The sequence below is a fragment of the Antrostomus carolinensis genome, unplaced genomic scaffold, assembly GCF_000700745.2.
Source record: "Antrostomus carolinensis isolate BGI_N321 unplaced genomic scaffold, ASM70074v2 scaffold1935, whole genome shotgun sequence".
Classification (NCBI taxonomy): domain Eukaryota; kingdom Metazoa; phylum Chordata; class Aves; order Caprimulgiformes; family Caprimulgidae; genus Antrostomus; species Antrostomus carolinensis.
Genome location: NW_010318217.1, coordinates 34538 through 48763, shown reverse-complemented (window position 1 = coordinate 48763; position 14226 = coordinate 34538). Strand labels below are relative to the sequence as shown.

Genomic DNA, 14226 nt, shown 5'->3' with positions numbered 1-14226 from the left:
ACTCATCCCATCCATCAGATCAGCAATGCAAAACATGGGTTAAGAGGAAAGAGAAAACTACTGTATCCTCAAAGGACATCTCATTCCCATACATCCTACAGCACCTGGGAACAACAACCATCACCAGCAAAACAAAACAAAAAGGCAAATTCACCATCCAGCCTATTGAATGATTTAAAAATATGTGCTAGTCAGGTTTTTTGCATTTAGGACTTAACTCCAGGTGGCACACTAACTCTCACAGTAGCCCCCACACTGTTCCAGGTATCAGAGGCAAAGGTTTTGGTGCATACACTGAAATACTGTAACATTTGCAGTTACAATTTGCCTATTTGGAGCCAGGCTTTTGCTAGTGTTGATGCTTTCCAAACAATAAGATGGTAGACATGTAAAGCAAAAACCATTATGTAACTAATGGTAATTTGAATGGCTCTGTATTGGAAGTACTCTTCAAGACAGGTGAGGTGATTTTACAGTCCTTTGCCTTGCTTTTAGTGCAGAACAAGGCATACAGGCCATTAAGAGTCAGCTCACTGATCTCAATATTTTGTAAACTCATTCAGTTAATGTGGTGCCCTAAAGAATTATTTTCAGCAACTGTGAATGGGCAAAACTTGTAGAAGGAAGCGAGATGGATGGTACGTTTACACTCACTTGAGAAATTGTAAGATGCACAGAGAAAGGCTTATTGATTTTCTTATGATCATTCAACACAGTTCAAGGGGAAATCAGCAATTTCAATACATTATTTGGTTGGGAAAAATGAAGTTGTTTTCAATATCAGCTACTTGCAAATTTAGTTGTTCTGCAATAAAGCTTAGATGCCCTCTTCTGAAAAGCCATTTAATTTTAACAAGATGTACAATTGCTGCATTTAAAAAACATTAAAGAGATGAAGATCAGACATTTTCATTCATGTTAACTATGAAATTCTGTCACTCTTCCCTGCAACTCCTCAGCTTAGCTAGGTGAGTCTTACTCAGGAAAAACAGAGAGATAAAGGAAAACTAAGAAAACACTCCTTACTTTACCAAAAGCTTTTTAAACTTCTCAAGTGCTGTTGAACAGTTGGTTCACAGCATTTATTTTTGTGGGAAAGGGCCTTTGGAAGTGGTCAGCTATTTATTAGAGTCAAGAAAGCTGCACCCTTTGAAATTAGTTTGATTCATTACCATCCACTGCCAATAAACTGGTTCCAGTTGCTTCCACTCCAGAAAGGCTTCTAGTTGCATGGTTTCAGACTCCATAAGCTGTAACAGCTAGAGGAAAGGAGACAAAGGGAAGAAAATCAGGTAACATTGGTCACTTGTGAACTAAATGAAACACGTGTTTGGTCTACATTACAAAAAGAATGTCAGTGGTACATGGGACAACAGTGGGTTGCTTTACAAGAAAATTGTAAAACCAGCTGCAGAAATGTGATGTAAAACAGTTTTCCCAGCATCATTGATTTATTCCTCACCCCAAATGTACACACACCCTCTGCTTTTACATACATAAAAGTCAGTTTCCACATTGTTTTGAGGGATCAAAGAGCCATAATTCTGATATATTAAGGCCTCAGTGCATGACAATCTTCAAATCTTCTACACTTCTTGACTACCAAAGTAAGCTACATTTCTCCAAGAGTCTTTTTTCATCTATATATTCACTCACATTTATCAAGGCTGTAAAGTCTAAACACCTTCTTCTCTTCCAGGTGAAGCCTGGAAGCTTCACGTACAGCCTTTTCTTAGCTAAAACTCACACTGCTGGTCTTTGACTGGGTCTCCTCAACCAACTGTGATATACAGGGGCCTCCACTAGTCCAATGTATCCCCTTCCCGTGCTGTTCCCACACTTGTAGAATACTCAGAACTCCAGTATCTCCAGTCCCCTCTGTGTCCTCCCCCAAAACCTTTCATCCCTTATTCAGATCACTCAAACTGGGATTATCTCTGATGCTCTGAAATAGCATGGAAGAACTCCCTCTAAAAATATTATGTATTTTATAAATTGTTTCATCTTCTGCTTAAGGAATCCCTCCCTTTACCTGCAAGCACCTGAAGGAGAGAGGTTATGTTCTAGCTATATGAATTACAAATTTTTCACAAATATAAACATAACACACATGTATGCACACACATATATATGGAGAGATACTCCAAGACTACATATTTATATATCAGTAAAACAAAAGGTCTTGGAAAGAATGCTAGACAAACAAATTAGGTATAAATCAGAGCTTACTAGCTTTAGCAATATCAGTACTGGCCATATATTTGAAATGAACAATTTTAATACCAATCTGACACACGAACAGTATATGGTCTTGAAAAGAATGATAAGGACCAGATCAGTACCAGTTACACCCACCTTATATAGACAACTATCTTCTGCTAGCTTTGTTGGGTTACTTACTACATAACATAACTTAAGTAACTGCAAAGCACGAGTTGATTTTGCAATCTTATTCTGCAGATATACCTTGAAGGTAAAGAAATCAGAGAAAGGAAGGCACTTTGCAAGAGTAACTGCTGGAAATTATGAGCAGTTTGCTCTAAAACACTGCTGGATCCAAAATACAATTATTACACATTTGTTCACACAACTGACACTTGGCATTACACTTAATGACTCTGCTAGTTTCAAGCTCAGCTGGTGTATGAAAGGTGGAAGAATGGGTTTCTGACTCCTTTTTTTCATAGGTATATCTACAGCACAAATGGCTTACATTATGGGATCTGATGCTAGCAATAAAACCCAGCCAAAAAGTTGATTAAATATTCAAGCAACAGCTAAGTTACTTTAAAATGTGGTCATGAGCTGCGTGTGATTGCAGTATGAACATGTCTTGTGACAGCTAAAGAGGGCTGAAGGTTGGAATGGGGAGCTTTTCATTTTAAGGCTTAAAAAAAAAAAAAAATCTTAGTAAAAACATAGTCATCATCTTTAGTTTTAGTCTCGCTAGAGGAGCTCCTGAATGTTAAAAAAGCCATATGCCACTTGCTTTCACACCACAACTGAAAGGATATGGTTCTGAAACTTCACCAAGCCTGTAAATGATCTGTTGGAGTTAACTGAACCCAACAACAATCAAAGCTTTCTGAGCACTCTCCTAATCTCAAGCCTTCCAGGATCTTTCACATTTTGGGGTTTTTTTTGTTGCTTTTTATTTTTATTTTTTAACTGCCCTATTAGTTATGCAAAACTTGAACAGCTCATTCGAAAGCATTCATCTGACCCACCTACTTACAGGATCCTCACCTTTCACTAAGGCATTACACCCTCAGAAATATCAGGACAGCAACTGTGTAGTAGGTTGTTTCAGCCATAAATCAGTAATGGGATGACTACACTCCTCACCCTAGGAGGAGTGTTTTCAACCCAGCTGGGACATGCCGTGACAGCATTAAGCAGCCTGCAATAGCCAACATTTGAGTTCCTGCCCCAAGGGACTGAAGGCTCTGTTCCTGGATGCCAATATCCTCTGCCATCCTTTATATGGGCCTTGCAAGACACTGATGTTATTGCAGCACAGAGAATAAAGCAGAACACAATAAAAACTAATGTACTACAAATATCCCTCAGATACCTTAGCAAAAAGCCATAAAAATCAATAAATGTTCAAGGCAGGGAGGGGACAATGGATTGTAAGTCTGCATGCCATGAGGTCACAAGGACAGGCTCCATATGACCCAGGGGTGACAGGCTTTCACTGGGACATATCTGCACTTAGCAAAGGAACAGCTTTCTCTATCAGCCAGCTTCTTTCCCACAACCTCATTCTTTACTCAAGCTTCTCATAAGAATTTATTGTTCTTTAAACTACACATTTTGTGTCTCTGAGGTCAATGGTGTGCATTTTCTTAGGTCACTCACTGCAGTCATGCCACAGCTGGTATTTCAGCTGTATTTGCAATTGAGGAAACCAAAGCCCAAATGCAGTACCTTTTCTTGTTCATTTAATACCAACAACAGTTCACAGAGAGATGCTTTTATATGCGATGAGGAGTTCGGTTTCTGCTGCTACATAAACCTCTCAAAATGCAAGACAAATGTGCAAGCTGCAACTACAGCTGCCTGTGCACTTTCACTGACCTAAGGACCCAGATGTTGTCATGCCTTCTAATGAAATTTAAAGGCTAATATCTGCAGAAAAGCATTAATTTTGTCTCATGAACAAAGTGAAGCAGCAAGTCAAAAGGGTGCATCACACTGATATCTAAATGATGCTTAGGGATAACATATGAAAACTGCCTTTCTCTCCACATAAAATTAAGACAATGAAATCCATTTCCTTCATTCTTCTGGAGGAAGTTATTGCTCTAAAATACTTACACTGGGAGAAAAAGTAATGACAAATTCAAATTGCTAATCTCTGTGGAGAAGTAATTCCATAATGAATGCTGAGAGCAAACACTTCGCTGTAACAACTTCTCTAAACCATTGTAAAGAAACCATCGCTGCTGCACGACGACTTGCAAGCAACAGCTTTGCTATAGAGGCCAAACTGTGCTTAACTGAGCTGCCTCAGAGCAGGCTGCCAGGAAACCTCAGAGTGATGCAGAACAACGCAAACTCTGTAAAAAACAAGCTTTGCTTCTCTGACACGTGGCTGTGATCTCTAAAGCCAAACGTACCACATCCAATTCAACTCATGGACCTCAGGAAACTCTGGGAACTTCAGCTGCAAAAATCCTAGGTGACCACGTCTAGGTGATTTCTGATACTCAGCAAGAGGCCAAAGCTGAGTCCACCATGGTATCCACAAATCTAACTTGCAACAAAATCATTATTTAAACGTATTTGTAATTACTCTTTCTGTTGAGATATTAATCTTTTTCATACTATTTATGAGCATATTGCTAAATTCATTGATGCCTGCAGACTGTTACAGAAATCAATATTTAATAATTTGCAGCATAATGCATCCTTTTCGTAGGCTCAGTTCCAGAGAGCTCCTTGCAACAAGTATTTAATTTCTGATGCCCACAGATCATAATTCAACTACCATATCACTGGCAAAAGTATTTTTAATCAAAAATTGCTCTGCCTACAAATTCAGAAAATCACCCTATTGTTACACAGACAAAAAATGTACTTTCAGCAATAAATTACGTTTCTTGGCTCAGAGATAAAATACTACTGATTCATCACCTATTCATCTATGACTGTAGATAGATAACTTGCACTGGACCCCAGATCACTGCAAACCTCACTCCAAATGCCAACATCTCAAGTATGACTCAAGGCTTGAGACAGGGTTGGACAGGCTGGCTTGGTATGAAAGCTTATATGGGGAAAGTATCAAGAGACTATTTCATATTTTTATGTGTTTAATATGAAATGGCTTTATTCAACTTGAATTTTGGTAATCTGAGTACTACTTCTGAATACCTAAGAAGTGCAGGAGAAAAGAAAAGCAGAAAAGTTGCTTCCAAAAAATGCAAAGAAAGGTGTAAATACTCATGAAAAAGTTACACAATTTACATTACCCAAAGTAAACCATAACTGGGATTAAGGCATTAGAGACCTAACCAAGCATCAGAGGAAACAAACAAGTTACAACACAGCTTCATCTCTGCTACAAATACAAAACTCCCTTACCAAAAAAACAAGCAAACCTTGACACATGAGAGCCTCTCAGCAGGCAGGCTGCTGGGTGGACGACATTTGGTTTGAAATGGCACATACTGCCCAAATTACACTTTAGCAGAGCTAAGTTTTGGGACCCCTTCACCAAAAAAACCAAAGAAAAGTCTTGATATGATAAACATCTCAGGCTGTGACAAAAAAAAAAAACACACTGTAGGTGGACACACTCAGTGCTCCAAGATTCAGTTCCACATTGTGATTTCTTCAGAAGCAAAGCTGGTTTAAGACATTCCCATATATCCCTTGAAGGCTGAAGCAAAAATAGGCCTGAAAACTAGAAAGTCACACTGGAGTAGTGTGAAGCACAAGCAGCTGAAGAGCAAAAACCAACACACCAATGAGCAGCCTCTAGCCACAAGGCAAATAAAGATCTATTCAAGTCATTTCTCCAACTGTGAAATATTGTTGAGGGTTGAGACAGAGCAGGAGAAACTCTGCAGCCCAATCATCGCAGGGTGGGTGGATCAGAAAGGCTCCTGGATGACAAGAGTGGATAAGTCACTGCCAGCTCTGGACCCCATAGAAACCTGGTCTGAAACACTAGCAGGGATGGGGTAAGACCCTCGGTGGCTCCAGAAGCAGGTATTTCTGTCTGCTGTGAGCAACAGCTCTTTTGGAATTGCAATGGGGTTTTTTGGGGGGTTGTTTGTTGGTGGGGTTTTTTTTGTTGTAGTGTGAGGAAAACAGGACTTGGATCTTTTGCAGAAGATAAAATACACAAAATACAAAACACAGCAGCTTTGAGTGGAGGAGTGTAATTCCAGATGCTTGGATGTGTACAAAACCTCCAACACCTAAACCAAAATACATTACTCTTCCACTCACCGACACCAGTTTTATACCACTGCAGCTCGAACTACAATCGAGATATCTCAGTTTTACATTGCTGAGAGCAGGGAATCAAACCACTAGTTAAAAACTTAAGTGACAAAGATCATCATTATAAAACATAATTGCTATTTGTGGAGGGATTTAGAAAACAGCTGTTTAAAATGAAACTGAAAGAAAACTGAATTTAAAGCAAACAAAAATAGGCATTTGGCACATAAAATCTGTACTACAGCTTTCACATTGACAGGCAATGAACTGGGATGTACTAACGACATTCATTTGCAGAGGAACAGGTCAATGAATGGATAACTTTGCATTTTTCCCTGGGGAAATGGCACATATTAAAACATGGAAAAAAGTTCAGGAAAAAAGAAGACTGAAGTGCAAGTTTTATACTTTAACAGCCAAGATCAAGATGTATGAGATTAGAAGAGGTACACATTTTCTTCCCCAAAAGTACCACTGATTTTGGGTGCCTAACTTGGCAGAAATGAAGAGGCAAATTTTCAGGCAGTACTAAGTACCTTTAGCTGAATATAAGCTCAGTGAATGCACATCCAGTAGGTACCAAAAAACACAATTGACTTTAGAGAAATCTCAGCCAGAGGATTTCAAAGGAAAGCACCGAATTGTATCACAGTACCACCTGACAGCTGTTCATATTGTACTGCCAACCAGAACCCCCATGTAGCTGATGTCAAAAGACCATTATTCATCTGCTTTTATTCAGACTGTGTCTGAACACAGAGCAAAACATTATCCACATTCAGTTTTGTTTCTTTCCCCCTCCTCATATACTTGCCCATTTTTAACAGACCACAAAATCACACACAGAGAAACAAAAAGGAACAAGCAATTTCTAATTTGCTGTTTAAATTCATCTGAATGCAGAACTGATGTTCCACTTCTGAATAGTACCAATATCCTGGTTTCTGTATGTTTCCATACTGGATGTTACTACACCATGAAGTGCTAGTGATGGGAGAAGCATTGACATTCCTTTGTGTGTGTGTGTGTGTGTGTGTGTGTTATGGCTACTAACTTCAGCAGGGGACCTCACCCTTTAGGTTTTACCCTCCTCCCCTTCCTTATCCCATCCATCCTTGCCAGCAGCTTATTATACTCACCTACTGTGTCCTTGCTTGACATCCTTATCCCGCATTTGGCAGTAAATAGACAAAAACACTATCCTTATACAAAGCCAAAGAAATGCTTTAAAAAAAAAAAAAATCAGCCTGTACTGCAAGCACCTACTAAGCCAAGGGGTTGTCTTTTTTTCTTCCCTTGAGCTTTAGTAGTTTCTCTTCAAAATAAAGGGCTATGTAGCACAAGTTGTGCACAAGTTACATCTTAAACTCCTGTGGGTGCTTTTCCATATGGATTCACTTATTCTCAGCTCAGTACAGCACAGGCTGCCAGTCCCAAAGGCCACATGAGGCTCCCAAGCCTCCTTTTCCCTCCCTCTCTGTTTCCTGCAAGAACAGGGGCTCGGAGGCAGAAGTGAACAGCCTTCCTGGCACAGACCTTCCCACAGCTCCCTGCCACCTTCTCTGCCTTAAGGACCACCAGGTAGTCCTTAACCTAAGACTGGATTAGCAATGACATTCAGGGCTTCCCCAGTTCTGCTTCAAGGGACAGCTTGTCAGGGACAGAGCTGCATGGGTTCATCTGCACTCCTGGGGCACCATCAGATGTACACCATGACTAGGACTGGTTTGTACAGCATCCACAGCAACTGAAACACAACCTCTAAGCACTAAAAAAAGATAAATGTTAAATAAAATTTAGCTCTCATCCAAAAACAGAAAAAGAAACACAAAGAAGAACGTCTTCCACCATTGGAGACCCAACAGCACACAGAATTATCACAGATGTTCATGTTAGTTAAACAATGAACTTAAAAAGTTATTCGATATGCAGATTAGCCTAAGCTTGCCAACTTGATGTGAATACAGTTTCTCCCAGCCTGGCTCTTCTTTGACAAGCCATCATAGCCTATCATGCATGCATGTATTTTCATACATTTTAAAATATGCATTATTGACTAGAGAAACTACTAATTTAAAGTCTGTCACAGTCTCTCTTATGTCAATTCATTTATCTTGCTAGTGTCTTAACACAGTCCTTTAAATTAAGTGACAAGCATATTTAAAAAGAACCACAAATCCAAAACCACTTGCAAAGCATGAGTAACAGCTGATTTTATAACTCTATTTCCTTAGCTATTTAAAAAAACAGAAGATACCTGCCAGTAGAGCTGAGTTAACATTACGGGCCAATTGCACACAAAGTTTTATTTTACAAGGCTATAAAAAAAGCTCTACCAGTCTCCTCACGATGTGAGCTGCATTCTCACCTCTAAACAACAGATTTCAGTTCAGTTCAGCTCTCCAGCAGCAGTTCATTGTGACCAAAACCATTGCAATATATTAATTTAACTGTAGTTTGCTTCTTTAAGTAGCATGAGGCTGGAGAATGCAGCGGTCCTGTTGTGCTTGACTTTCTGGATGGCTTAAGTGTCTTTTTGATGCATCAGTGGATGCAGGACAACAGAGGTCCCAGCAAGGGATCACAAGACCATCACAGCTCTGTGGCACTTCAGGATCAGCCTTCATCAACAGCCATATTTTGGCACAGGAGAAGAATGACAAGCCTGAAGTCCCTTTTCTGTTAGAAGCTGATAACTACTGTCTCTTTTGGATGAAAACAACAGTAGCAATGACTCCACAAGCATATTACAAAGATGCTCTGCACTCTCCAGTGGCTACTGTTAGCTTGAAGGCATGATTAAAGAGATGAAAAGCTCCTCTAAAGCTCCTCACCTTAACATTTTTTTTCTTGAGATTTAATTTGTTCTTTCAGGGACCAATACCCCAGTTAAGACTGACTAGGCTAAACCAATGGGACCCTTTCAGACTCCACCAGCAAAGAATGGCAGCAAGTAAGCAACTCTCACTCTAAAGTCTCCTACCAAAGAAGGTTAAGAGGCAGCTTGACCATGGTATTTTGATATGAATGTGGAAGACAACATACCTCTCACATCCTACATGCCTCTGCATACCAGCCTCAGCTGATCCAGCTGATAATGGGAATTTCATCATTCAGCTTACAGACAGCAGGTATGATGCTGGCACAACCTTTTCTGTAGTGCTGTGTGGGACCACAGAGCCCACCTGGCCTCCCTGTGCTGGCCCAAAGCATCACCTGAGCTGGGGCAGCTTGCTCCCACCATGGGGTTTGTTAGCACTTCCACCAAAAAAAAATTACCAAATGTCAACTGATGACAAAGTACCTCAGCCTTGTCCCTCCTCTTTATGATTTCCACCTGCATTGTCTCAGGTGGAATTTCATCATAGTATGTCACTGTCATTGTCACAGCATTCAAATTATGTTAAGTACGGCATAAAACAAGCAAAAGCACAAAAGCAGCAGCGAAATTCAGTATCCCAGTATCATCTTATCAGTTTTTCTGTCACTGGCAATCACAACCAAGTGTTCATATCAGTCAAGCCATATAGTGCAGTTCCTGCTTCAGTGCAGTACCTACCTACTGTGTTTCAGAGATACCTTCCAGATACGTACCAGAGATAACGGCACAGGAGACTTAAGATATTGCTGCTACACAGTCCAACAATTTATGGAGTCCATGATGAACCACTGCATCATTTCTCAAGGACCAAGAATTCTACATGCTTGGTCAATAAAATGTACTAAGTAATAACTCATCCCAAAAAAAATGGTGATGGCAGCTCCAGAACTGCAGCTCTATTAACTCCTTTTTTTTTTTTTTTCCTATGGATAAGTTTAGCTGAAGGCAATATTAGTGACAAATTGCAGCCTGGGGAAATTTTCAGATCAAGGTAATAATGCCATGAGGTAGAATGATTTGCTTTAGTGTTGCTATATAATGTTGCCAGTTCTTCCAACGGGACACTAATTGCAGACAGAGGCCACCTTGCTTAAAAAATATCTAAAGAAATATTTTAGCACTAAAACTGTCTGGAGTAATAAAAAAAAATACAGCATCCTTCCCAAGAAGGGGCAGTGGGAAAGTGAAATCGGGTACAGAGTTCAACAACTGAATGATTCATGGCTGGGTGACAAGCCAGTGCTTATCAGCTGAAGAAGCTGGTCTGATGCTAACACTCTCAGCTGCCAAGCAGAACCATGTAGGTGGGAAGGGACCTCTGGAGCAGGTTGCCCAGAGAAGCTGTGGCTGCTCCTCCCTGGAAGTGTTCAAGGCCAGGCTGGATGAGGTTTTGAGCAACCTGGTCTAGTGGAAGGTGTCCCTGCTGATGGCAGGGGGGTTGGAACTGGATGATCTTTAAGGTCCCTTCCAACCCAAACCAGTCTATGATTTTATGACCCCTCTCATGGGAATTTTTCCCCCTTGTATCTGGCTAGCATTTCTCATATTCCAACTTGTCTCTTGCCCCATCTCCTGTCCCAGTACACCTTTGAGAAGAGCCTGGGCCATGTTAAACAGTACTGGACCAAGAGATGAACCACTAACAACCAGACACCAGTTTGAGTTCAGTGGCCCAAACAATTTTCCACTCACACTATCACTCACTCATCCAGTCTGTCTCTAACCAACTTGGCCGTAAGGATTCTCCTTTAGTGATACATAAACACAGCCATATTCTTTGCCCCTATCTGCCTTTCTCAAAGCTCTTTAACTACATGTCTCTGCCTCCTTCTGGGATGGGATACTCCACACTGCTTTGAAAAGGAAACACCAGCAGGATCTGAGGGGACTGCAGAGGTGGAAAGTATTTGTCCCAGAGCAGGCAGAACTGAACCAGCCAGTAACAGCAGGCATCAGATGAGCAGAAAACCATCTGACACTGCAGACAATTGCAGGGAAGGAGAAACAGAGGAGATTGTTTTGATCATATTCATTCTTTGAGATTTAAAGCAGTTTAGCTCCTGCAGAGGCTTCTTTCTCTCTTTCTACAGCACGAGGAAAAGTCACTCCATACGTTTCTAGCCTCTCCAGCCTCCCAAATTTAACTCTCCCACAGGTACCTATTCATCCTTTCTCCTGTCACCAGCCCCAAACTTCCACCCTGACCTCCAGGTGCTCCCTGGCGCTGGATTGTCCTTGTCCATCTTCCAGACAGGATGCAGAAGCCAAGCCACACTGCTTCTGGAGCGAGGTAAAACCTCCAGCAGCAGCACAACAGGGACAACCAGGGAGGTTAGGAGAGAAATTCTTCACCTAAGACAACTGGTCCACTGTCTGCCCCCAAGAGGAGATCACACAAAGCATCCAAAGACAAGTAATTTATATTTACTTTTTTTTTTTCAAAGTCATCCCTTCTAAAATAGACTTGAATATTCCTTAGAAACATCAATATACATTATCCCATACAATTTGATTGTTCTTGCTTCTACAGTGCCCAGCTGAGCAGAACTTTTCACTTGGTTAAGAAGGATCAGGAATCCAGCTACAAGAAGGCACTGTCGAAAAACAGCTCTGAAGCCGTTTGACCTCTGTAATTCTTCCCAATTTTACACAGATTACAAGGGTTGCATCTGCTCTGATTCATTTTTGCAAATGAGTACCTGATCCACTGCTTCCAACAGGTTTTAATAACTACTATAGCAAACCATGTTTTATGTGATAAATGTCAGCAAATTAACTGAAAACCAATTGCCTACGGTATTTTGGAAGGAAAATGACATGGCAACCTACCCTCTCCTTCTGCAGAGTGAATCATTAAAAAAAAAAGGCAGCAATAAAATTCGTTGTTTCAGCAGCACGAGGTGGGCAGCACATGCTGTCACTGACAGTTTTTTTGCTCTCTTAGTGCTTATTCTTTCCTTGTGATGAAACATGAGAAGGAAAAGTGATATCTGAATCACCGAGAGAGTTTTTTATTTCATTTTTAAGTTGTTTTCTCAGTAGCCACTCTCTCACTCTACAGGAAATACATAACAACGACCAAATCACACCATTTGTAAGACACTATCCACTGCTGCTCCAGTAATTGTAAGGAGCAGTTCCCATGTACACAGCCAGAAGAAACAAAATACAAGTTTTTTCCAATTTTAATAACCTTCAATGTATGAAGCTTCAAACCAACAGAGCCTTCTCCCAGAAAAACAACGAGAAGTATTAAGTATTCTGGATTTTTAAAGTGATCTAGGCAGTCCCACTAAGAGGGCCAAAATGCTTTAATGTGTCGTGCTGAACATCCTCACCCACAGGAAAATGTGGGGTTCCCAGTACAGCTCATGCTCCTTGCAGGCTCTGAAACACCATCCATCCCAGCATAGCAGGTTTCACTGTGCACAGCACTGCAGCAGACACTCTGCTCCTGACATTACACCACCAGAGGACCAAACTAGAGATATCTAGAGAGAAAAACATAACCAACATAACCCATGGGGCTTTAAAGTCAGTTCTTGCTCTGTCATTCAGCTCACAGATATCAGGGCATCAGGGGGAAAGCAGTGGCCTAGGACAGGGTAGGACTCTTAGGAGAGGGTCAGGAAGCCAGCTCAGACCAGGCGAGTATCGCTGCTGCACTCCTGACCCCGCTCATCCTACAGCAGCACAGAGCCTGTTATTTCACTTGAGCCTGCAGGTGACCTTCATATTAAATCCATCCTTACAGCCTCCTCTATATCTTATTTGAACAACCACCATCAAAACATCGAGTACTGTGGATCATTCAGCTCCCTTGAGCTTTCCTGTGTGAGCCTCCAGGCCTCCTGCATTTAGGTGCTGGAGTCCCATATATAATTCAATATGTTATCAGATCTGCTCTCTTCTGCAATATTAATATGTCAGTTCCCATGTTAATTCTCACCAATCTGACTACCATGCATGTAAACTGTCTAAAGTAACTGTGGCTGGAACAACAACACAAAACATTAAGTAATTTAACAGGGGAAAAAAACCCCAACAATATTGGCTTGGACTGGTGGTGCTGTTGAGAGCAAATGGCAGTAAGTATGTTTTACACATTTAATGCACAGTCTAGCAAGATAACCGCTACGGTTGGAAAGTGAAGCATTCAAAGTTAAAAAGTGCCAGAATTCAAGCTGCCTAAACAACACTAGTGTGACCATCCCATGTGTATAAGGTCTAAAATTAATGTGACCAAAATATTTCTCTTCATAATCTGTCTCACCAAGGGCACAGAATAGTTGGTACTCCTCCACAAGCTATTCCTTTTCCTTTAAAATTGTGTATTATTCTGTCTATTCTTCAGAGGGAAGTCATGGACTTATTTGTCATACATCATTCAAATCCCATTCTGAAGACAGAATTTTTATCTTCCACATAAACAAGTTATCTTTCCTAATGATCCATGTGAGATGAGATGATAGTATTATTGTCATTTTACAAGTGGGAAATGAAAGCAAAGAGATGAAAGTAAAATGCTTCAATTTCTTTTGGATGCCTTGAGACTTCTGAGACGTGATTTTCAGAGAATTTAAAAATTAAAGCACTTTGTGGATACATCTACCCAGCACAACTCAACTTACAGAGATGCTGTAGCTAGTTTTCATTGAGTTAGTTCCTGAGCCAACATAGCCATGGCACGCTGCCTCAGCTGATCAGCTCCAGTGGAAGAAACCAGGGAGCTGGCCCAGGCTGCATTCACACACACCATTCTCCTGACTCTAGGATTCTGCTGAATACTTCAGCAGAGCAGTGTGCTGCGAGGACCTCCTACACCATCTGGGGTTAAAGCTGATGTCACTAGATGATGCTGCCTGCACTGCTGAAACTTCTGAGGGGCT

General features: G+C 40.9%; 1 protein-coding gene across 1 annotated transcript in view; it reads right to left on the bottom strand.

The window, feature by feature from the left end:
• Positions 1 to 14226, bottom strand: part of TEDC1 (tubulin epsilon and delta complex 1) — a gene marked incomplete at its 5' end in the record, with an annotated part of 71973 nt that overhangs the window by 23873 nt on the left and 33874 nt on the right. The window contains one exon of the mRNA XM_010168795.1: positions 1173 to 1259. Within this exon, the coding sequence (XP_010167097.1) occupies positions 1173 to 1259 (87 nt within the window). The remainder of the gene's footprint in view (positions 1 to 1172; positions 1260 to 14226) is intronic.